The 25,371-nt window shown below is 43.4% G+C and overlaps 1 protein-coding gene across 2 annotated transcripts in view; it reads left to right on the top strand.

Moving 5' to 3' along the window:
• Positions 1-23,352, top strand: part of NAV2 (neuron navigator 2) — a 371,525-nt gene extending 348,173 nt beyond the window's left edge. For both annotated transcript variants that reach the window (XM_040066269.2, XM_058420870.1), the window contains exons 24-39: positions 136-219; positions 833-944; positions 1,266-1,411; positions 4,086-4,258; positions 6,061-6,214; positions 7,318-7,477; positions 7,957-8,057; positions 9,326-9,421; positions 9,557-9,725; positions 12,206-12,441; positions 14,239-14,393; positions 14,860-14,931; positions 15,410-15,606; positions 15,793-15,911; positions 19,033-19,236; positions 19,566-23,352. In XM_040066269.2, coding sequence (XP_039922203.1) covers positions 136-219; positions 833-944; positions 1,266-1,411; positions 4,086-4,258; positions 6,061-6,214; positions 7,318-7,477; positions 7,957-8,057; positions 9,326-9,421; positions 9,557-9,725; positions 12,206-12,441; positions 14,239-14,393; positions 14,860-14,931; positions 15,410-15,606; positions 15,793-15,911; positions 19,033-19,236; positions 19,566-19,691 — 2,304 coding nt within the window. In that variant the 3' untranslated portion in view covers positions 19,692-23,352. The remainder of the gene's footprint in view (positions 1-135; positions 220-832; positions 945-1,265; positions 1,412-4,085; positions 4,259-6,060; positions 6,215-7,317; positions 7,478-7,956; positions 8,058-9,325; positions 9,422-9,556; positions 9,726-12,205; positions 12,442-14,238; positions 14,394-14,859; positions 14,932-15,409; positions 15,607-15,792; positions 15,912-19,032; positions 19,237-19,565) is intronic.
• Positions 23,353-25,371: the final 2,019 nt, after the last annotated feature.

A 25,371-nucleotide genomic window follows, 5' to 3' on the forward strand; every position in this document is an offset into this window, starting at 1 on the left:
CTAAGCAGTGTTGTTTTCTCTGCACCGTTTACACAACAAACAACACCATGCACTGGGTGGACTGATTAAATACCTGCAGAAATACTCCTTTTTTGGGGGAAGAGAACAAACTCCTCCTGTGTGGTTTGATTTCAGGCTCACCTGGTGGCAGCGTTTGAGCAGAGCCTGGGGAACATGACGATCCGCCTGCAGAGCCTGACCATGACAGCAGAACAAAAGGCAAGCCTCAAAAGGATTTGGGAAGTCTTCATTTCTGTTTCCAGCATTGTTGCCCGTGCTCCTTCCATGGTTGGGGGCGGGGGGGGGGAAGTCAGATACACACATTTTGCCTTAGTGCCCTCATTTGTGGTGACAGAGTAAAATGCAATATTTATACAAATTTATAATTTTTATAAAACACTTATTTTCTGCACTGGGATTTTGTGGCAACTGATCAGGTTATTCCTATCAGTTGTTGCTTTGGACACAGGTCTTCAGTGTTGCATATTTCTGCAGTATGTTTCATCCCAGTGCAGCCATACATGGGCGTGTTTGAAAGAAACACCAAGAAAACACTTCCAAGGCTGGCAGCATTGTGTTTTTGGCCAGTATACTTGAATAGACATTATTTCTGCATTACAGAATACATGCCTTTTTTTGTATCGTAATACCCAAGCTGTTTTGCACCTTGTTGAGGGTGTGCTTCCCCAGCTATCCCAAACCTCATTTTCACTTCCTTGTACATTTATATTCTATAAACTCACTATGAACTACCAAAACTCAGATGGAAAAGCAGCATATTTGGAGTTCTTCTCCCGTGTACTATCATATGTGGTTTTTTTCCTTATTCAAGGACTCGGAACTAAACGAGTTAAGGAAGACAATTGAACTCCTGAAGAAACAAAATGCTGCTGCTCAGGCTGCCATCAACGGGGTCATCAACACACCTGAGCTCAACTGCAAAGGTGAGAAACAAGCACCACATACAGACACTCCAGGGCTCTCCATTGAGGCTTCAGTCCTCTGGGTAAAACCTGATGTAACCATCAGAGTTGCCCAGAGTAAGCCAGTGGTTTACACTGGGATAAATTGCTGAAGGCAACGTTTGAAGCGTCTCAGATTTTAGTCTCGTCACAAGAAACAAGGATGTGAAATACGCAAGGCATCCCTTGGAATAAGTGATTGTCAGAGTGCTGCTTTCCCTAAATGTTTCTTCAGGGTTGCATGATTAATACCATTCATCAAATTTCCTGGTTAATTTTGACGCTGCCTCCGTTCGTATCCAGCTCCTGGAGCTGCTCAGCCCACGGACCTGCGGATCAGGAGGCAGCACTCCTCGGACAGCGTCTCCAGCATTAACAGTGCCACCAGCCACTCCAGCGTGGGCAGCAACATCGAGAGTGACTCCAAGAAAAAGAAGAGGAAGAACTGGGTGAGTGTGTTTGAGCAGACTGCGTGAGGTTTATGTGAAACTGTCAGGACATGCACGGTGAAATTCACCCGGCTGCTCCTTCCTGCCTCGTGCAGCAGGTCAGCACAAGGACTGTGCACTGCTTAAATCCTGGGTAAATTCTCCTCTGAAGGCTTAATTGAGTTGGAAGTGATGGATATCCTTGTGTTGACTCGGCACGGGATTGAATTTTAGCTTGACAGCTAAAAGGCCAGTTTTAAATTAGAAATAGCTGTCAAAGATCAGTTCTGGCTGAAGGGGTGTCCAGCCCCTTAAGGAAAATGTGGCATCTGTCATTAGAGTAAAACAAACCCACAACAGAAGATCATTCTTGTGGTGGGTTTTTTTTTGTATTTATCTCATAGGGGTTTTTTTATAAGTGAACATATTAAACATTTTAGGAACTCTTTGTCCAGCATTAACTTGGAGTTCTAGGAATAATATAAAGAAAAAAAAATACTGATCTTTATAAACTTTTTGTGACAGACATCTCTTTTGGAAGTTTTTGCAATACTTACCTGTCATTTCCCATTTTTCCCTCTTTGCTCATCACATACTATGTACAAGGTACCCTATACTGGAGGAAAGGTACATTGTCTTCAACTCCATTTTCACTTAGACCATAACTGCCTTAGTGACCTAGTCTGACTGTAGTTTGGACTGAAGTCCCTAGATCCTTTATTGTAGCCAGTAAAACAATCCACCCCTTTCTTCCCACTGAATTTAAATCTCCCTGGATCTCTTGGGTGTGCAGATAAATCTGTAGAGATGCAAAGTGTGGTTAGAGCTGGTAAAAGCTTCATTTGTATTTGCACAATATCCTCTCAGAAATGTTGATGAAACTCCTGAACTGTAAGAAAGAGCTTCCTGAACAAGTTTCTGTTTTGATTTCTCTCTTATCTCAAAGGTTTCATTTTGGTATCTCTTGGTGTTGCTAGCTGCTTCATAAAAGAAGCATTTCCACTCTGCCCCTTAAATAATCGGTTCTTTTCTAAATCCTTCTCATGCTGTATGTTAGTATGTATCCAAAGGAATTTGCTGTAACTTCTAAATTTCTAGCAACCCTTAGTTTGTGACATAAAACTTTCATAGTCATTGAGCCTTGGTTAAGAGAAACACTTCTTAAAATTCTTGTTTAGCCTCTATTCTTTGTTATTGTAACCTAGTGGATATGGTCCTACATCAGCCTGCATTTCTCATTCATCAGAAAACTATTTTTGAAGAAGGTTAAGGGAACATTTTCTTGTTATAAAGATAAATAAATAAAGTTTGCATGAAGTAGGAGAAATAGGACAGCATTTTTATGCTGTTACTAAAAATGAGTGCATCATTGCTTTGAAATGAAGATTAGAAATTAAAACACTACTGAAAAGAATGCGTGAGCTGAATCTGATTCACACATTCTCTATTCCACCAGTGCTGAGGAGGTTCTCAGCCAAGATCCTTGTGTTCTGTGTAGAAGCAATGCAGCTGTCCATTCAGAGCTGAAACACCAGATTTTTCAATATTTCTCGTTGTAGGAGTCTTTGTTTAGCTTGAAAACAGCTCTCAGCTCATATTCAGCCAGCCTGTGTACAGAGTGTAATTTGCAATGGCATTAAAAGGTGTACATAGAGTATCCTGAGTGGGAAGGGAGCCGTGAGGATCATCAAGTCCAGACCTTGATGCCAAGGGGCTTTAACTTTTAGGGCTCCCTGAAAGTGAAACCATATACCTAAGAACATTGTCCAAATGCTTTTTGAACGCTGCCTGTTGAATTGTAACTTGGGGGTAACATCAGTTTAATGATGTTGATGAATAGTAATTCTCGTTTGGAAAATGGCAGTCACATTACAGAAGGTTATTTTAGTTGCAGGTAGGTAGAGAAGTTGCAGTGTTTTCACATGGTAAAATACCTGTTCCTGCAAGGAGAAATAGATTATTAACTTGGCTCTTAGCCAAAAGACTCTGCCTGAACTAAGGAGAAAATGTAATTTAAGTAGTTAAGAGAGTTTGGATCCGGTGTCTTCCTCAGGTAACGCAAAAAAAAGGGCCTTGTGTGGTTGGAGACACCTGGTTTTGGAAAATGCAGGGTTCCGGTGTTGAGTAACTGTTTGTCTTTGTTAATCATTGGTCGTGTTTGTCTTAGAAATCCAGAACTTCCCTTATCACTGGCTTTATCTGTTAAAACATGTCTTTTTTTCCTTCCCCCCACTTCCTTTCGCTTGCACTTCTTCCGGCAGGTCAACGAGGTAAGGAGGACCTACTTTAAACTGGGAGGTACCAAGCTAACCCACCATTGACACCACTAACCCTGCCAGCACCATTAACCTGGGCTGGGCCCTGTGCCAGCACAGCTGCAAGCTGTCACCACGCCGCTCTAAAGCTTGCTGCACTGAGCAAGAGTCTGCTGTCAAATAGCTCTTAAAAATTAGGAAGCATCCGTAGCCACTCCCATTGACCTTATTAATCTGATAAAATAGTTAAAGGGGAGGAAAAAAAAAAAGAAAAAAAAAGCTTGTTTTTCCATTTTTCACCTGTGTTAACTATGTGTGTGAGTATGGCTGTAGCATCTGGAGTATTTGCATGTTGAGAGTTTTTACCCCGTGGGCTTTTTTTGCCTGGTTTCCCTATTAATGACGGACCTGCTGCTGTGGTCTTGTTTTTTTTCTTCCAGTTACGCAGCTCCTTCAAGCAAGCTTTTGGGAAAAAGAAATCTCCCAAGTCAGCATCTTCTCATTCAGACATTGAGGAGATGACTGATTCTTCCTTACCTTCCTCACCAAAGCTGCCACACCACACCACTACTGTTTCAACACCGCTGCTGAGAGCTTCCCATTCCAACTCCCTGTAAGTGATGTTTTGTAACTTTTAGACAGAAAACGTCATGGAAGGCATCTTGCTGCATTGGTAGAGGAAAGGCAGAGGACAGAAGTGCTGAACTGACGTATTCAGAGGTTTAAGGGTGCTTGAGCCGACTCCCAACCCAGTGCCTTTGCATTAGTGTCCAGGAAGCCAAAAACCATTGTGTCAGTACTGAAGTGTAAATATTTCATTGGGTTGCTCTCTCAGCAGAATGTACTGAGTATCAAGAGTATTTATGACCAAGGTGACCTTGAGGTGCCAAAGTAATTGGATCTCTTGCTGTTAATTAAACAAACCAGGCCAAATCTGGGTTTCTGTTTCTCTTGTCTAAACACGGCACGCATTGTATCAGTCTGTTGTGATAAGTTTCCAATTCTATTGACAAATTCAGATAAAGGAAAAGGAAATCAAACCCTGGGGTTTAGTGATACAGATCAGCTCATCTCACCACTTGTGAATGGAGATGATCCACCCCTCTTTCCTTCTGCAGCTCCCCAGCCACCTGTGCCTGGTCCTTTCCGTGGCCACCTGTGAAATAAAGTTTAACAATTCCCTTGCCACGCTGTTTTTATTTACTGAAACAGCTTTTATGTCAATTCCATCAGTAGCTTTTTTGAGCAGGACAGATAAATACAGAGAGTTGTAACAGGCAGTATTGTGAAACCTGTAATTACCAGACAGCCTCCTGACCTTGGGAGGTCATGCAGAGCTTCCAGCCTGGTTTCAGAACAAATGCATTGCAGTAGTTCCCCTCCACTTGTTTTCACACGAAGAGCTGAAAACAATAGCAATAGTTTCCAGCTGTATAACTGTGCTGAAATGTCAGTAGCAGAAGATAATCCCCCATGATTTTTGTTTCAAAGCTTCCTCTGTCTCTTGAGCCGAACTCAGTGCATTTCTGGTGACCACAGCAAGTCGTGCTTTAGAACTCTGAGGCCAGAAGGTTGTCAAATGATGATCCCATCTGTCATCAGCCAAAATGCTGTGTGTGGGTACATCTCACCTTGCTATAGAAGCCAAAAGGATAAACACGAACAAGGAGTAAATATGTGAACTGGGGGAAGGATAGAGCACAAGTGAAAGTAGTGTGTTTTGGCTTTTTGGTGGGGAAGACATCTCTCATTAACCTGATTTAGGGAAAGACATGTTAGGTAAAATCTCTCTTAAAGCCTGCAGCTGTGTGGTTGATCTTTATACAGATACAGTTACAAATGTGCTGATATGTTCTTACTCACTCATAAACTTTTTTTTTTTTTTTTTTGTGGGTGGAGGGAAGGAAAATGCCACCAAAAATTTTTTAAGCTTGAGTTCTTTAAAGTGAGTAGGAATTTATCATGCTTGAATAGGTGTAGAGTTGCAAAGCCCTCCAGAGCAGTGCAGGGAAACCCAGCTGTGCACACCTGGTGAGCTTTAAATCTGTCTGCGAACTCATCAATCTCCAAGCGACTGCTGTTAAATGCCTGCACCCCCTTAATTTATTTCGATTTTGGCTTTAGAAGTTTTCCTCTATGGCAACTACAGTGAAAAAAATCAGGGCTATCCAATAGCAGGATAGTCCTGATTTTTCGGATGGTGATTAAAGAAAACCAAGACATCTTTGTTTCGTTAGACCCTAAAATTTCCATGACCTGTTTAATACCGGCTTTGTGGCACCACTAATCCAGCAAGCTGGAATTGCCACCTGCTTCGAGCAGGACGAGAAGGGTTTCATTCCTCCTCTCCCAATAACTCCTGGAGGAGCACCCTGCGGGAAAGGAGCGAGCTGTGCATTTGTGTGTGCCCTGCAGGATCTCTGAGTGCGCTGACAGCGAGGCCGAGACGGTGATGCAGCTGCGCAACGAGCTGCGCGACAAGGAGATGAAGCTGACGGACATCCGCCTGGAAGCCCTCAGCTCTGCCCACCAGCTGGACCAGCTGCGGGAGGCCATGAACAGGATGCAGGTGAGGAGCTGCAGGAAGGGGGCAGAAAGCTGGCCTCTCGGTTCTTAAGCTGCACCGATAGGTTGGAAACTCGGAAAAAGTTTCTTGCAGAAAGGTTGATGAAGTACTGGAATGACCTGCCCGGGGTGGGGGTGGAGTCACCATCCCTGGATGTGTTCAAAGAAAGCCTGGATGTGGCACTCGGTGCTGTGGTTTGGTTGAGGTGTCAGGGCCGGGTTGGACTCAGCGATCTTGAAGGTCTCTTCCAACCTGGTGATTCTGTGAATTCTTTTAAGTAGCTTGAAGCAATTTGTGAGTTCCCATAAGCTAACAAGCAGTTTGCTAATTCCCATGTGAACCTACTTTGAGAAGTTCCTTTAGCACAACAATCTGAGGGTGAAAAATAAATGCACACATGTAAGCAATAAGATTTGTCCCATGAGCATCCACAAAGGGAGAACATAAACATATCTAGAGAGAGGAAATTTGATAGACAGAGACAAGAGCCCTTACTGAGCAGTGAGCTGAGTTCCACTGTACTGCTGGCCAGTTAAGTTTAACACAGTGCCTTCTGATATTTCCTGTAAGTATAAGCTTTGGGAGTAATAAAGGAGCCTTCTGAAAACTTGTACCTTGTCACCTCTACAACGACAGGGAGCAGCCACCCCACATCCTGCAGCCTGTGCTGATGTGCCCAGCCACCCCCACAGTAAAGATCTGAAGTTTCTGAGTGCTTGCTAAGGGCTGTGTTTAGCTTTGTGCCAGTGTTAAACCTTCATTAAAAGTCTGCTCGAACACCTGATTTGCTGCCCACAGCTGCAGCTGTTTGCACCCCAAGGTGTGGACAGTGTTTTGTTGGCTGTCAGAATGTTTCTGTGCTCTCTGCCTTGTGGCAGTTGCATTTCAGTGTTAGTGAATTCCCACTAATTGAGCTATTTTAGGATACATTGAAAAGTTTTACAGAAAGGACACTGTAAAGGACACTGTAATAATTAAAATCCTTCATTAAAATATTATGAAAACAGCATTTCTACTAAACTACCATTTATTCTTAAGTTTCTTATGTTGCTATCTTATAATCACGTTCTCACTGTGCCTTCTAATGTCTGACCTGTCTTTTCCAGAGTGAGATTGAAAAGCTAAAAGCAGAGAACGATCGGCTGAAATCTGAAAACCACGGCAGCTGCAGCAGGGCTCAGTCTCAGGTTTCCATCTCCTCCTCTCCCAGACACTCCGTGGGTCTCTCTCAGCACAGCCTGAACCTCACAGAGTCAACCAGTCTCGGTGAGTTTAATGAGAGGGGTGGTGGGGCAGGTTTTATCCTGCACTTGGAAGCCTTGGGCTGGTTTGCCGTGGAAAAATGAAAGCGTGAGGATTACTAACAGCTGAGGTGTGGAAATATGTCACGAGCTGGCACAAAGCCTTCTTTTAAATATCATCAGGGCTCTGCTACACCCTCAGTCAGAGGTGTCCAATTATGACCTCAGCTCTGAAAAGTCGTGTTTAAAGCCATTGAATGGTGCACGTTTGCCAGGGGATATATCATAGGAAGGAAAATACAGAGTAACTGGCTAATAATTTTCAATGGCCTTCCCTTTTTAAAGAGGGATATGTGGCGGGGAAGTCAGTCAGCCTGGTTCTTGTGTTTTGCCTTGGGGCACGTGAAGCCCAGACTTGTTGTGTTTGACTCCAGTAAGCCCGAATAGCCTCCTCCATTGTCACTGAGCTCCAGCTGTGAAGCTGTTGATGTTTCCTGTCCACAGACATGCTGTTGGATGACACTGGAGACGGCTCTGCCCGGAAAGAAGGAGGCAGGCACGTCAAAATAGTTGTCAACTTCCAGGATGAGGTGAAATGGAAGGAGGTGAGTTGTGTTTCATCCCCAGCTTTGGAATGTGTGAGGGAATTCAAGTTTGCCAGGGACTTTGAAGAATTTTCTCAGGGAGACAGTTCATTGGTGTGTTAATAGTGAACAGAGAAGGCACTTGGCTACCTCCAGCTTCCTTGGAGCTGCTGAAAAGGGACCGAAATGCCAGAGGTACCAGCCTTATGGAAGAACTTGACAAATACAAACTGGGAGATTTGTCAAGTCATTCTAGTTCAAGTTGTCCTCTCTGGCACACGTAGCCTGTTTAGAATGGCATCTTTCAGATGTTTCCCCGTCCACAAGTGCGTGAAAGAATCCTAAACACCTAAAGAAATTGCAAATATTGTAAAGTTGCATCCCTTCTCGCCTCTTTAAAGCTCTGCAGTCTTTGCCAAGCAATGGCCTTGCTGTCTCACATTTTTGAGTACATGTAAAAGTGTGTTTAAGGAGTAACTTCATGTCTTCCTGAGGGGTGGACAAAAATCAGAGTGATCAGAAATAAAACGGGCTCAGCAGATCTTTCCATTAAATCCCGATTTTGCATTAATTCTTGCAACCCTGGATAAACAGTAAAACTGCTGCTGATGGACTGCAGCCGGAGCAAGTTTTAGTAACACTTCAAACTTAGAACAGAAATTAGTTCTCTCTTCAGTTATTGTTTCACAGTGAGTGCAGCCGTAGAAAAACGGAATTATATTAGTTCTGATTTCTTTTATCTGCCTTAAAAATCACTTACAAAATTCAAAATGCTGTGATACATCAAATATATAAATACAAACTCTCTTTCTGTATTACTACTTTTACACTGAGCCATGTATAATTTATATATATATATGTAGGTTTCTATGCCCACAGCAGAATTTCTAGAAATAAGCAGGATAAACCCTGCAAATGTAACATCTTTGATTGTGAAGTCACGGAAGAATGAACTTGACGTCTGCTTTTCTCTCTAGAATATTCCTAGGAGTCTTTCTGTCTCTTTGCTAAACTGTAATCCTCTCAAAGATTCTTGAATTCTTCATGGATTGATTATTAAGTACCTTTAACATAACATCACAGCCACCTGAGTGTTCTTTAGATTTGTGCCTCCAACGCTGTAGAAAGTGTTTATCCTGTGAAAAGGATTCCATATGCCGTTCAGAATTCACCGTGCAGAGTAATAAGGATGCACCATCATTTAGCAGTAAAAGGGGAGGGGGCAGGGAAGCCAGCGCTTTAATTCCATCAACCACACTTGTCTGATAGAGTTATTCCTGTGCCTTTAGGATTCCAGGCCTCGCTCCTTCCTCATCGGCTGCATTGGAGTCAGTGGGAAGACCAAGTGGGATGTTCTGGATGGGGTTGTGAGGCGCCTCTTTAAGGTCAGTGGGTACTGCTGTGTGTGAGCTCGAGTTCTCCTCTGGGGCTCTGATGGTACCAGGCTGCATTTGACTCTGTCACAGCAGAGAGCAAACCCCCCATGCTGCCTGACCTCCCGTGTCCCTTCTCCACCCCAGGAGTACATCATCCACGTGGATCCCGTGAGCCAGCTGGGGCTGAACTCCGACAGCGTCCTGGGCTACAGCATCGGGGAGATCAAGCGCACCAACAGCGCAGAGACCCCGGAGCTGCTGCCCTGTGGGTACCTGGTTGGAGAAAACAACACCATCTCAGTTACCATCAAAGGTAATTTCACCTGGCCTGCCTGCCTGCCTGGTGGAGTTCTCACCGTGAAGTTTTATCAGAGCTTGCTGTGTCAAGAAACTCAGAGGAGTAGAAACTTTTTATTGAGCTGCTTTTTCCTGTTCCTGCCATTTACTTGCTTCCTTCTATTCTCGTCTGATAAAGTCAGCACTTGGGGTATGCTAAGTCTGTAATTTCAGCAAGTTTTCAGCTTGTAGCTCTAGGAATAAATACACACTCCACAGATCTGGAGTTGTCTTGGAGAAGACCTCACACCACAAGGGATGCAGTGGAGCTGTTGGAGCAGCAAAGTACTTTCCAAATGAGTCAAGACTCAAAATTTCATTAGCTCTTTACCACAGCTATAGTTGTTATTTCCTTCATGTGGGGTAAAAAAAATTAATCTTGACTCACTTGCTTGATTGGTCTCACTGAAGGGTCCCTCCATAAGTACCAGGAAGGAGGGAGCCCAAATTTTATGAAACACCTTAAAATCTGGATTTTTTCAAAATGTATGGTTTTCAGAATTCCCATCAATTTCATTCCATAATACTGATTAGAAAAATTAGTATTGGTATTTCTCATTTGGTTTCTCAGGGAAGCACTTTTTTATGAAAACTATACCATGAAACTAAGTTCAGGGGAAAAACCCTCAGCTGCTGCATTTTGAACATATATCAATTTGCTCAAAGTTGGACTAGTGAAATCCGCAGACAGATGCTGTTTGAGAGCAGTGCCAAACATTCTTCAGATCAGCTTTGAAATTTGACTAAAAGCAGGTTTTTGAGTATTGGTCTAAAAACTAAGTTAACTTATATAGCAAACCAATGGGGAGGAAGACAAAATGACTGTGAAATCCATCAATGTACAGAGGCTGGACATGAACCCAGGATATTCTGCTTATATAAAATGCATTGTCCAGTCATAAATCCTAACTGAAATACTGCATAGGGTCTACCTGTGTCTGTAAAGCTGCAATTTGAGTTTATATTTAACTTGCACTGACTTGACTTGTGCCTTGAAGGTTTGTAAGTGATAACAGTTTTCAACAAAATAGAAAAGTATTTGATCAATTTATGGAAAATCACTTACATATACCTTTGAGATATAAAGCTGCCTATATAAATATTTAATATTCCAAGTAACCACTGAGGTGCAAACATTTCACTGGGTGATCTGCCAGCTTCCCTTCCTGCTGTTTATTTTGAAGCACTGTGTATTTTCCCTGAGCCAGTTCTGCCTAAAGTGACTGCTGACATGGCATAAATGCTTATCAGTAGGAGTTTTCTGTTAGAGGAGATAACTATCAGCATACAGAGGAGGAGTTTAATTGCAAGCATTTGGGAAAGTAGGGGGAGTTGATGATAGCCGGGTTTGTTGGGTTTTCTTTTGTCTAGTGATCCAAAAGTAAATAGGTACATTCTGGGTGAGTGCCTGGTGAAATGCCATAAAATGGATGGCTTGGATGCAATCTTACACGAGGCCAGCCTGTAGTGAGCCTCACGAAGGTGTATCAAGTTCTGAGGGTGTCCACCACTTCTCAGAATGGCTTGAAATAATATTTGGGAGATGGCTGATCAGGTGTGCTTAGAAAATCAAAAGGTTTTAATAAATGAGAAAGCAACAAACGATGCAGAAACAAAACAAAAGCCAGGCACGGTGCAGAGAAACCTCTAGCACTGGCTAAGACACGCCAAAAAGCCCTGGGCACCTCTGGGCTCCTTAAGCACTGAATGTTTTAGGAGGGCTTGTGGCTTGCTGCCCGGGAGAAACAGCCAGAGGTTTTGAGAAACATTCCCTAGATCCAGTAGGTGCCCCTGTGCTGGCACTGGGGCAACCACGGGGAGCAAAGAACGGAAAGTTCTGGTGCTTCTTCCTTAGAAGTCAGGGCTGTAGCTGAAATTCCCCTTTCCCTTATTTGGAAACATTCGCTTGGGTGTGGAAGTGTGCTGCAACATGGCTTGTGCATGAAAAGTGTGGCCTGGAATCCTTTGGTGTGGCAGCTTCCAAAGGGCCTTAGGGATGGAGCTGAGGGCTTAAATGGGCTGAAGGAGGGTCCAAGCTAAGCCCACAGGTCACCCCTGCACTTGTTTTCCAGCTTTATGTGTGCCTCCCTCGAGGGATACTGGGGTGGGATAGGGGTTTAGCTCTGAAGTAAAGAACAGCTTGATCAGGCCAATTTGTATAAAAATTGGAAATACACCCCCCCCCCCCCCCCCCCCAAAAAAGGTGAAAATCCCCAGGGTCCAAGCCCGGATGATCAGACCCCTTTGAGTTTCCTTGGGACTCTGCCCTAACAATATACGGTGACACAAAGAACGAGGAACCTTCTAGCAACGATTTGCATATTTGAACTGAGGGAACACGTGAGAAAGTCTCTTGCTTACTGCACTTAGAAAGGAGTTTCCCAGGGCATCAAGCAGGGGTTTTCCTCCTCCCAGGGGAAACCACTGTCTCCAAAGAGGCCTGTTTCCCTGCTGCAGGTATCTGTGAGAACAGCCTGGACGGGCTGGTGTTCGAGTCGCTGATCCCCAAGCCCATCCTGCAGCGCTACGTGTCCCTGCTGATGGAGCACCGCAGGATCATCCTGTCCGGCCCCAGTGGCACGGGCAAAACCTACCTGGCCAACCGCCTGTCGGAGCACATGGTGCTCAGGGAGGGCAGGGAGCTGGCCGAGGGCATCATCGCCACCTTCAACGTGGACCACAAATCCAGCAAGGTGAGCGCGCGCAGAGCGTCCGCGGAGGTACGAAATGCGCGCTCGCTCGAGCGCGTGCCCAGAGGGAGAGACTGTTGCTCTCATAACTTCTTTTCTTCGTGTCAGAGCCGGGATTGATACATGGGAGTCGCAGTTTTCGCGTTTGGACTCGGTGTTTATTAATTCTTATCTATAGTACAGCCTCACGAGCCACGAGCTGTAACTAGCAAGGCAGAGAAGTGAGGTAAAATGGGGTACTTCTGACTCTTTCCAAGGTTATTTAAGCACTAATTACCCAAAAAGGAGCTGACACCTATATTATTTATATTTCCGACCCAATAATGACCACCCAAGGCCCACAGTGCGGGCCTTTTTCACCCAGTTAGAAAAAAACACCCAAAACCAAGAAGAAGAAGGTGAAGAAGAAGGACTTAGACAACACCCTAAATCCTCCATATTGCCCCATGTATATTACTATATACTAAAACCTTAAATTCTAAGTTTTCCACCCTGTGATACCACGCACTTCTATTCAAGCCACACACCCACAACCCCAGTCACTCAATTTCAGAAGCCTGTTCCACGGCCTCAGGTCAAACGCAGTGCTTGCTTGAGGGCAATAGCCTGCTAGAACAGAAAGCCTGAAATTTTCAGCCTGCAGATTTCCAACAAGAGACCTTTCTCAACCTGTCATGTTGAACTTGCCTTTGTTTTCAAAGCCTTGTGTTCCTCCTGAAGGAGAGGATATGTAAAGATTTTCAGATTCATCTGATTATGGGTCTGGAAGAGCAGGCTTCCAGGTGTGTATTTAAACACCTAAAGGTGTCAGGATTTTCAAGTGTTTAGGAGCCTGTTTTATATGCAGCCTGTTTAACTTCCTGCCCAGGAAGTTAAACACCTGCATAAAATTTCCCAGAGACTTAAGCAATCCCTGTTGCACATGGGCGCATTTCCCAAAACCCTCAAATGCATCTCCAGGCTGTCAGGAGCTTCTGCAGCTGCAGGTATCAGCAGTTGTAACCATGTGCTGGCTTTGGAGGGGCTGTTGTGCAGACACATTCCTGGGCAGGTAAAGGTGTGTCTTCGCTTTTTTATCTGCTGCTGGTTTTGCTGAATATACTTCCAGTGATCATCTAGATTAAAGAAAAAAAAAAAAAAAAAAAAAATAACCACGCCCTGTTTATTTGATGGCCTTAGGGATATTTTCCTCTGGAGGAAAGGGATGGTTGAAATTGTGGTTGTAAGCCGCTGGTATATTTCAGACATGCTTTAAAAGCTGCTGAGAGCATTTCAACCACTCACCTGCAGCACCAAAAGCTCGTCCTTCTTCTCAGCATTACTGAAGGCGTCCAGATCTGGCCTCTGATGGGGGATGGTTTGTTCCACATTAATTTTGTCATCTGTGTTTTGATGCAAACACAGTTGCAAGATGATGAAACAGATCTAGCTGGAATGCAGAGTTTGGTTTGGTATGAGGAGAATTGATCAAGTTCCTGAAAAGAAACAAAAATACATTTCAGACCTCTTAGGTCTGACATTGATCAATAAAAAACACAAACTAAATTACAAAGTATTACCCCTCTTAAGGCCCTTCTCTCTCACAGAATTTCTGGTAAAGTCTCTGAGTCTTCAGCATAACGTTCAAAAGAGAAAGAAAACCGTATCTTGTATTTTCTCATAGAAAATTTGTGATCTGCTAGATGTCAAACTCTCATGCTTTAGATTTTGTTACCAAGCTTATCTATCTTAATTGATTTTTAAGGAATGTGAAGAAAAAAAAATTTTTTTTTTCTTCTTTTCTTTATATCTGCTTTGCAGGAACTGCGGCAGTACCTGTCCAACCTGGCAGACCAGTGCAACAGTGAAAATAATGCCGTGGATATGCCTCTTGTCATCATTTTGGATAATTTGCACCACGTCAGCTCCCTGGGAGAGATCTTTAATGGACTCCTAAACTGCAAGTACCACAAATGGTAAAGAAACAGTATCGGAACACATTGCAAATGTGAATCCTGTACTCAGGGCACTGCTCCTGCAAAACCCAGTCACGAAACCAAAGCCACCATTAATTTAGGAATGTCGAGAAAGACGACCAGATTGTCCATATTGTGGACAGTGCTTCAGAGGGATCTTCTTCCTTCATAGCATCACCCATTTTTCTGAGATAAGTAATTAAAAAGTAGTTGTATTTGTTCACGATGTAGCTCATCAGTAGTAAAACCCCATTTGTAGTGAGAGGTCCCGTTTTGGGGCTTCTGGTTTGCTTTCAGAACTTGATATCAGAATCTCAGTAGAGAATTTGGTCATAAGTAACTGCAAAACCTTCTTTGACAAAAGAGTTTTGAATAACCTTTTTTAATGTTCAGGTTTTACTTAAAACTTGTTTTTCAAAGTTCACAAGTTTGATTTGCTCAATTTTTTTTTTTTCCCTCCCAACAGTCCGTATATTATTGGCACAATGAACCAAGCCACCTCCTCCACACCTAATCTTCAACTTCACCATAATTTCAGGTACTGCTTTTTCACGTTTCTCAGTTATGTTTGTGGGCTGGCAAAGGAGTCGTGGCTACTGAGTCATCTGAAATTGTTCTTATCAGCTGAAATAGCAAAGTGAGACAGAAATGCCATTTGCTCCTGGTTATTGCCCTGACACGTGCAGTTTGGTTATGGTGCTGTCATTAAAGGAACTGGGCTGATAAAACTTTTATTTTACAGAGGATTGTTAAGACATTTGATCCTCTACCAGATTTTCAGTGAGACAATATTTAGGCAAAGCAGGTTAATGAGAAATGAGCTGAAACGATGCACAATAAAAAATCGGTTTGTCTAATGAAATATTCCAAAGTAACTTTTGCTGAAAAACGTGTATGACTGGAATAGCCGGTTTGGATCCTGATAGTCTGGAAATAGGAAGAGAAATGTAGTCAGGAATGGCTACGCTCAGCAGCATGGAAGAGAAATAATGGCCTTTTCTGCTCTTCTGCCACAGATGGGTGCTATGTGCAAACCACACTGAGCCAGTCAAAGGCTTCCTCGGCCGTTTCCTGAGAAGGAAACTCATTGAAACAGAGATCAGTGGCAGGATGAGGAATGCAGAGCTGGTTAAGATTATTGATTGGATTCCCAAGGTCTGGCAACATCTGAACAAGTTCTTGGAGGCTCACAGCTCCTCTGATGTTACTATTGGTAAGTACTCTGCCCAGACGTATGTATATACATGTTTTTTATTTCCTTGTATATCCGGCGTATCTTCATGCACTTCCTTGTGCTGTATCACATAAAGAAGGCTTTCTTTAAAACCCTGCTTTTAGATGTTATCAATCCTATCTTTGATGCTTATTGTGAGTGTAATATCTGAATTTCCATCTCCAGGTCCACGGCTCTTCCTCTCCTGTCCAATAGATGTAGATGGTTCTAGAGTTTGGTTCACTGACTTGTGGAACTACTCCATCATTCCATATCTTCTGGAGGCAGTAAGAGAAGGGCTACAGGTGAGCGGGCCAAGGGAAAAATCATAGGTCTAGAATGGCATCTGTTCCAAAGGCAGCAGAACTCAGCAGTGGCAACATTTTCTGTAGATACAACTTTGCACCTTGAATATTTGCATGTCTGTGAAAGTGTAACCAGAATTGCCAGTAATTTCAGGCAGAATTAGTCCCTTCAAGCACTTTTGAAACAGAGAGGTGGAAGAAGTGATTAGATGCCAAACTGCTGATGTTTTCTGGAGGGGAGTTGGACATACAAATACCTTTCAGTACTGTGTTCCAGAAACACACCTTAAAATTATCCTGTGCATCAGAAAAATAGGCTTGTGGTCATTAGCTTTGTTACACAGAATTTTCCTTTGGAAATAAATCTTTCAGCGTAGCAACAAAGCTGTGCATGGAGAGAATGTGTTCATGAGTGACAGGAGCAGTATCAGTGACATTTTGATTACTTCTCAGTACTTAAGATAATTTTTTTTTAGTAGATTCCTTCATAATTCTTTCAGAGGATGAAGTGAAATCATCATTGGTTGTCTGTGCTTAGTAATTGGTTCATGCTCTGGCAGTTTGGAATAGTTCTGGGTGTCTGTATGGCTGTAAAACTTGTTGGAATCAGGAGGGTTCAGCAGGGAATTCCTATGGACTTGCCATTTAGGTAGGGGGAAAAAAGGAGATTTTTTTTAATAACCAGCTCCTTGTTCACAGAATAAGCCCAGCAGCACCTAATTTAAAACATGATTTAGAACTAATCTTCTACAAATTTATGAAATACATGAATTCTCCAGGTTTTGGGTAAAATTTGGGCAGCTGTCATTTGATATCTGTCAGTACTTGGAGACCTCATTTTCTTAGGGACAATTGTGGTAGACTCTGAGACATAAGGAAAACAACAGGTCCTGGAGTACAAACCACACTCAGGAAATTTGCTAGAAATAGAACAAGAGAACAATTTTACAAGGGCAGTGGGAGATGGGAATCTTTCCAGCCTAAAACAGGAGAAAGTAGAGCAGGTGACTTTGTTTGCTCCTGAAATGGAGAAAACTGATACAGTAATGCATGGGCTCCTTGTGCTGGGTTTTGGAGCTCTCATATCACTGATCAGTACCTGTGGAAAGCATTAAAAACTCAGTAATGGAAGTGGAGAAGGAGACAGAGAGCAATTGATAAAATCCTCCTTGTTCTGCACAGTATCTCCATCTTTCCTTAGGGTATTTGAGTGGATTGTGTTCCAGGTGTAAGGACTTCAGTTCCTCACTTTGTGCCTTGGATTCTTTATCCCCTTCAGTCCCATTGCCCCACATTGCACTAATTCATCCCTTTTAAAATAGTTTCTCTTTTGTTTGGTTGATGGATGAGGGGATGCACTTCAGGATTTGAAGAGTAGCCAGAGTGGTGCTAATGAACAAGCTAAAGATAGAAATATGAGTTTCATTTGGGGCTGTTTTCTTTTCCCCACACCCACAAACACTCCTCTGAGAGTGCATCTTCTTTCCTGAAATTGCCTGCCAGAAAGGAAAGGTGGACTCCTCATTTCACTCTGTTCTCTGTGGATCTGCTCTCGGCTATTTTTATATTTCTGTTTCTCATTTAGAGACTTGTTTTGAGTCAAACACAAACAAGGCAAATGGATCCTTACAATAATTGCTCCCATGGGAGCTGGCTTGTTTTGTTCTTCCAAACAGGGATGTGGAAAATAGGAGGCTCTATAAAACAGGAGTTCCTCCTGCTGGGTGTATCAGTACAGAATGCAGCACCAGCAAAAAGAGGACTCAGAGTCCCCATGGCTTCCTGCCACTGTCTCTCATACTCCAGTGATGTTTCTTTCATGCTTTGTGGAGCAGCCTGTTCCATCCTTGTCCCATGACTTGCTCCCTGGAAAACGTACCAGTGGGAGGGGTGGGCAGACCTGGTTGCCATGGGAGAGGATCATGTGTCATTTTGTCTCTCCTGAGCTGGGACCCGCTCAGACTGGCAGGAAAAAAGGCGTGAGAAATACAAAATCCTCGCCAGTTACTGAGTGACACGTATCGTTGTAAATTTGAGAACAAGATTAAAATGGGAGATCTGGTTTTGCCCATTTTGAAGCCATTCTGCTGGGCAGGTAGCACGGCAGGGCTGCAGGGTTTGGGTTTGGGCTGTGGAGGAGGCTGTTTCACATTGCCTGGCACCATCTGCTGGCACCTCTGCTCCCTCCTGCTTCACAGCACACCACGGGTGGGTACTCAGAGCAGTTCAGTGCTTTGTGCATGCGAAATCTAAACCCACAAAAAACACACCGAGGAGAAACAGTGTTGAGGAAAGTGAGATAGCCCTAACTCCATCAGAGAACTGGTGAATTTCTTTACTAGATTGTTGTTTTTAGCCCTCTGCAGGGGGTTAAAGGGTTAAAGGAAGGAGACAGTGGCAAAATGTCAGAGACAAACTGCAGTTTTTGCAGTTTGCAGTTTTTGAAGGACGTTGATGGTGATATTTATGAAGTGGAAATAAACGCCACCTGTAGTTTTATTTAGGCTTTTGGAAGTCATGAGGCATTAAAATGGATGTGTTATCGAGCTAAGGCAAATGGAATATAACAAGGAGAATACGTTGGGATCCGGTAGCACAATCTATTCTGTACAGAAAAATGCTTTTGAAACAGAGCTTGCTTACTTAGGAGCCTGACCATAGACAGATGCTGCTGGTGCTTTTTCTTAGTTGAATACGAAAAATTCTGATGCCTTGACACCCATCATTATTGCCTGATGACAGATCTCACGTTTCCTCCTCCACATTTCATGGATGGCAGTTTGTAAGGCAGCTGCCGGCACAATCCAGATGTCCGCACTGGTGGCTTCTTTGGTGTGCTGACATTGTTGAAGTTGACTTAATTAGGTGAGGTTATGTTCAGGCTTCTTCCTTCAGCTGGTGCCAAGAGAAGGGCAGTGCAGCCTCAGAGAAGGTGGTCAGCTCCTTCCAAATCAGTGCCATCACAAAAAGGTTTGTGTGTCGCTAGGGTCAGGAAAACCTCGCGTTCAGCCCTGCTTGCAAAGTGTTTCCTGCGGCCCGGGAAGCGCGGCGCGTTCCTTTTGGCTGGGCAGGCGCTGGATGGGGCGGTTGGGATGTTTGGCACGGTTCTGTGCTCTTCCAGCTGTACGGGAGGAGAGCGCCCTGGGAGGATCCTGCCAAGTGGGTGATGGACACCTACCCCTGGGCAGCCAGCCCCCAGCACCACGAGTGGCCCCCTCTGCTCCAGCTGCGGCCCGAGGACGTGGGCTTCGACGGCTACTCCGTGTCCCGGGAGGGCTCCACCAGCAAGCAGGTTCCAGTGAGTGATGCTGAAGGAGATCCTCTGGTAAGCTCTCACCTCTCGAAAGGCAGAACTGCTTCCATTTTGCCTCGTTCCCAGGGGTTAGAAACGGGAACTGGCCGGTGGCTGTAGACTAATCCCTTCAGTCGTCTCATTTTCCCCTTTACTGGGAAAGCTGTGTTTTATCAGTAACTTGAATGCTGATCCCCAGTCGGTGCCTCTTTTCTGAGTCTCAGCTTTACTGACCCTGCTTGTTTCTCCCTTTCCTTCCTCGCCCGCTGGCGAAGCGAATGCCGCTGTGGCTGTCACGTGGAGTTAAGGTTTTTCCTACCTCAGGGTACAAATAATGATGAACTCCCTTGCCTTCCTTGCAGATGAACATGCTAATGAGGCTGCAGGAGGCAGCCAACTACTCCAGTCCCCAGAGTTACGACAGCGACTCCAACAGCAACAGCCATCACGACGACATCCTGGATTCCTCCCTGGAGTCCACGTTGTGATCTCCTTCAGGCAGAGGTGCTTTCCCCTTGGCAAGAGCCCTGATCACGGACTCGTGTAAAGAACATGTTCCTGGGCTGGGATCTCAGTATTAGAGCTGCAAGAACAAGACACTTAGAGCAATCTTGAACCTGGGTGCAGGCAACCCAAGCGACCTTTGTATTGTTTTTCTTTCGACGATGACGAGAACTGCACTACTCCTTTGTTTCCTTCCTTTTAGTTGCTGTAAGCTCTCATGCCTAAGATCCTGAAGATGTTAAAAATAACATCACCATCATCATCATCACTAAGTCGGAGGGACTGGGGGGGGGGGGTGCAACTTCACAGCTGTGAAGCAAACAGCTTTGTGCCATGTACTGTCTGGAAAGAGAGGGGAGAGGGAATATTTGCCTATGCTGCTTCTGACCAAACGCATTTACCTGAGGGCTGGACTTCTACCAATCAGCTTTGTGGATTAAACTCAGCTTCATATAGTTCTGGTGCTATAACAATGTCGCTTGCCTCAGTAATAATACTCAGTGAAGGCAAAGCTGCAAAACAGGGAAGTTTGAATGAATATTAAAAAAAAAAAAAAGAGAAAAGGAAAAAAAATAACCTAAAAACAAAAAGCGCTGCTCTCCTTGCCAGTCTGAGACCTTGGCTTTCTTTCGTCGTGTGTTTATAAAGATTATATATATAAATAGGAATATATAAAAATATATATACGGTCTGAACAAATCAGGTTTTTTTTTTCCCAAACACTGTGTAACAATCAGTCCTGCTACGAGTGAAAGAAAGATCAGGTAGCCCTTTGCTAGTCCGGGCCCCGTTCTCTTCCTGCTCACACCCCTGCCCCCCACCAGCTGGGCTGACTGCTGTGGCGCTGACAGCCCTCCAGCCCACCCTGAGGAGAGGGGCATTCCCTCCTCCACAGGAGCCAGTGGCAGGGCTGTGCCCCACGGGGTCCTGCAGCCCCAAAGGGCCCTTGGCGCTGCACGGGCGTGGTGAGCTCCGTACACAGAGCTGAGCCACGCCCCTGCAAAGGGACGAGTCAGACTTGCAGGCTTTTTTGAATTCTCGCCATGAAACGTTCCAGCTCTCTTCTAAAAACTTGGGGTTTTGTTCAGAGGTTTCATTCCGATCAGCACAGCCGTAAGGGGGTTATTTAAAATTCAAAACTCTGTGGCAGTTCCAGCTGTACTCTGGTGACGATACTTACTTCCATGACTTCTCTTTTTAATTGCAAAGTTTAAAAAAAAAAAATTAAATTAGTAATTTAGCAGTATTCAGGTCCGGGAGAAAAAAAAGGTAAGGTGCTGAGTACTGTGTCTTTTGAGTTTAGCTGTGCCATGCTTTTGAGTTGTGGCAGAGCCGTGAACCTGGTTTGGTTTCTCCTCCTCTGCGAACGCACACGCCCACACTGTCAGTGTTCAGGCTTGTACCTGTGTTGGGGAGCAAGAACACCTCCCAAAGAGTTGCACTTTCCTGGTGACACCACCGTCCCCAGCACGGCAGCTGCACCTCAGCCAACGCCTCACTCCTCAGGAGGGATTTGTACGAGCCTTTCCAGCTCTCCTCTGGTGCTGACTTTTAAAAGCGATGCCTTATTTTGTACTAATTGTGTTTGATTAAATTAGTGCTGTATATTATGGGATTTTATTTAAAGAAACAGGGCTAAAGTCATCTCTTGAAATAACCATAAGTTGCTGTGAATATTGTTTGTATGAGATACTAGAATTTGTTTAAATGTGACAAAAAAAGAAAATAAGGGAGGGAAATGAGATAACGTTTCAGGTTCATATCAATCCGCAGCTAATAAATTACTGAAGAGCTGTTCTATCCGTGCAGGAGGGGCAGAAGAAGCTTTTCAACTCTGATAAATGACAGGAAAATGCTGGTTTTTCAATGTATGGTAAGAAACCTTACTACAAACACTTTTTCAAGAGCTTGTGGGTTTAAAGGAACATAACAGGCAAGTTCATGCTTCTGTGGCTCAGCTTGAGAGGATGGTTTTATTATACCTCATGACTTTCTGTAATATAACTGTACTTTGTCTTACTAAGCTGGTCTTGAATCTGCTCCTGTTACAACTTTTAAGTGCTGATGACTTTTTTTTTTTTTTTAAGAAAAATATTGTAAAAGGAAAAAATTTAAATATTTTAATGATGGGGGGAAGAGCTTGGTGGTGTTGTTACCATTTTAACCTTATGAACTCTTGATTTCATTATTCCACTGAATGGAATAACAAAGGTTACTCAGCCAGTTTTCCTAATCCAGTTCTTGGTACTGTAAAAAATGGGTTAGAACTGTATGGAATCAAATCCATAGCATGCTGATGGTGAGTTTGAGAGAAGTTAATTTTTCCAGTAGTCTTGACAATTCTGCTTCCCAGCACTGACTTTACCTGCTACTACTGTGAATTTTGGTACCTAATCCCCCAACTGAATCCATGCAGACAGAGCATGTGTCTGTTAAAAAAAAAAAAAAATCCAGTTGCAGGGCTAGGGCTTTGAATGGACTTGGTATCCTAGAAAATGTCTCGGTTGACCTTTAACAGAGTGCTAAAAGACATGTTTAAAGTAGTGTTTTATTTGTGGGGAACGGGGTATTTTTTTATTTTTCTTTTTTCCTCGTGTTTAATCCTGTGCTTAAGCTCAGGAAGAAATTTCTATTACCTGTTCTTTTTTGGTTTTTTTTTTTATTGACACTAGCTTGGCTTAAAGTGAGAGAGGCAATTTTGAATAGGCTAGTCATTCTGAGCATCACAATATTCCGTGTCTTTTCTGAAACTTCGGGAAGCAGGGTTACCTGTTGTGCACACGTCTTAGTTTTTATCAAGGCTTTTCATAGATTAAGTCTTTCTTTGGGTGACTTCCTTCTCGTTTAAGGCTTTTTGAAAACACTTCCTTTTTTCCTTTTTGTTTTTTCTTTTTTTTTTTTTCCTCCTCCTTACAAAGTTGGCTTGTTTAAAAAATACCAACAAGAAATGCAAGATTCTATGCAACATTCGTGTTGAGTTATAAATTGAGAGAATAAACCATTTTCTTTCCTTCAGAACTGCCAAGAATGATACAGGCCATAAATGAGATGTGGTTTATTTGGGGAGGGGGAGGGAGGGGGTTGTTTAGCCTTTTTGTACATTTTGAAAGAAGCAAACTTGATATTTCATTGTTGATGCTTAACTTCGATATTATGTGTATGAAATCTTGTCTAAATGTGGCAATTTTTCTTTCGAGGAAAAAAAATAATATACAAAAACAAAGCAAAAAAATCTTTGTTGATATTATATGGAAGGTTGCTGTTTTGATCTAGTCGTTTCCAGTGGAACAGTTTATGAAATATGTTCTATAAGATGTACATTTTTTCATTGTAACATAGAAATGTAAATATTTGATTAAAAGTGCTGCATTTTGATGAATTTTTTCTAGCCATTTTTAAAGAGAAAACTAGGAATTGAGTATTTTGTGTACGTTTATGATGTTTTCCATTTGCCCCTCTCCCTATTTAATTTTCAGTTCTCATTTAGGATTGGAATTTGTGAATGGTCTGTTTGAGATCATGCCTCCCCTTTCTCACTCTCCCCATTTCTACCCCTTCCCCACCCCGTGTCATGGAGAATAAAGCTGATGATTGTACCAGTCTTAAATTATTCATAATTCAATAAAATTGATGCTTATTTATTCAGATTTCTGGCTTCCCAGAACTTTTTATCCCTTCCTAATCAATTTTTTCCTAATAATTTTATAATTTTTTTCTTTGAAGAGCATGGGGATCACTCCTTTGGTTTTGTTGGCTTTTTGTAAGTACTTGTGGGGAGGTGCCAGCAGCCCTCACCCATCCATCCAGTCTGGCCTGGAATGTTTCCAGGGGCATCTCCCACCCCTCTGGACAACCCTCACATTCCACACAGCATTCCAATTCCCTCTTCACCCATTTGATAGAGACGTCATGGTTATACAGTAATCCTTCATGGCAAAGAAATACTCCGGCAAAACAAACCAAACAAAGTCTCTGTTCAGAAGGAATAAATGCAAACACCTCTGCACTTAAAATCTGAGGGGTTTGGGTTTTTTATTTTCCTGGAGACTAACTGTTCATATTTCTGGGGTTTTTTTGACAGTTCCTTGTCCACTTATCACCTATTTGAATGATTAAAGTTGGGACAGATTCACGTGTAGAGAACTTCAAGGAAAACAGAGAAGTTCTGCTGAAAACTGATGATCTGCAGTCGAGTTTGTTCAGTCCAAAAATACTCTTAATGGCACAGCAGTGTAAGTGGTAGCTTAGAGCTGGTCTGTAGTGGGAGCATTGTCTCTGCTCCACAGCAGTTTTCCAGAGGCAGAATTGCTTTGGACATGCTCAAGCACATTGTTCTGTAAACTTCCTTTGATTCACAGGATTGCATGTCCTAGACTTGGTCCTGGAAAATGCTTCAGCCATGATCCTGGCTAATTTTTGAATCCATGCTGGACTGCCAAAATGCTTTTTATCTCCCAGCAATTCTTCCCTTCTTTTCCTTTTTTGCCTGCCCTGTCCCCTTCCCGCATTATTCTCTGCTCTGCTCTATGCATGCTATCTTGTACACTTGACTTTTTTTTCCCTTTACCTCATCTTCTTTTCAACCTTTATTTTCCTACTTTGCAGTTTCCAACATCCTGTTTCTTTTTATGCCCTTCCTGGCTCCATCTCATAATTTCTCAGCACCACGATCAGTGCTGACTTCCTTTCTGCAGTGGAAGAGGGAAATCCTCTGGAGTCATTTTGGAAGCTCAGTCTGCAGCCTGTGGCATGTATTCACACCCTTCTCATTCCTCTGACCTTTTCCACTGGTACTTTGGAGCAGTCCCCTCAAGAACCAGAGAGGAAATTCCTCCTGATAACCCCGAAGACTCCCATCCTCCATTCCACACTTTCTGTCCATTTCACCGCTTCACCAACGCCCAGGATTCTGACATTGATCTCCGTGGTAACCAAGGGTTAACCTGGGCTTTGGGGAGTTGGAGCAGAGCACAGCAGCTGAGGACGACTCTCGTCTTTGCCCCTGGCAGTGGGGCTGACTGTGGGCAAATCCTTCCCCATCATCACATGCTGAAATCCATGTTCCTCTCTCCTTCCTCAGTCACAGAATGGTTTGGGTTAGAAGGGACTTTGAGGGGTCATCTAGTCCAAACTCCTTGCCTAACTGTTGGAACCCTGGGCACTGAGGATTCCAGGCTTTCTGTGCTCACAGGCACTGACCCCCAAGCAAACACTGCATTGACCTGAGGCCGTGGAACAGCTTCCAAAATTGAGTGACAGCACTGGGATTGTGGGCGTGGAGTTTGGATAGAAGTGTGATATCACAGGGTGGAAAACACAGAGTTTAAGGGTTTAGAATATAGTAATATATATATATAAAGCAAGATGGAGATTATAGGGCAGAGGCTGAGTCCTTTTTCACATTCTTCTTCCTGGGTCTGGGTGGTATTTTGTAATTGGATAGAAAAGTCCCCATTGCAGGCCAGGGGTAGTTGGTTATTGGGTTAAAAGGAAAAACAATTTAGGTGTCATTTCTTAGCTGGACAGTTTGTGCTTAAAAGGCCTTGAGAGAGAGATAGGGGCCATTTTTTGTTTGTTAGCCAGAAGTGCTGCAGCACTCAGAGTTTGTGAGACTGTAGTGGAGATAAGAATTAATAAACATGAGTCCAAACAAGAAACACATCT

The sequence above is a fragment of the Hirundo rustica genome, chromosome 6 (assembly GCF_015227805.2).
Source record: "Hirundo rustica isolate bHirRus1 chromosome 6, bHirRus1.pri.v3, whole genome shotgun sequence".
Classification (NCBI taxonomy): domain Eukaryota; kingdom Metazoa; phylum Chordata; class Aves; order Passeriformes; family Hirundinidae; genus Hirundo; species Hirundo rustica.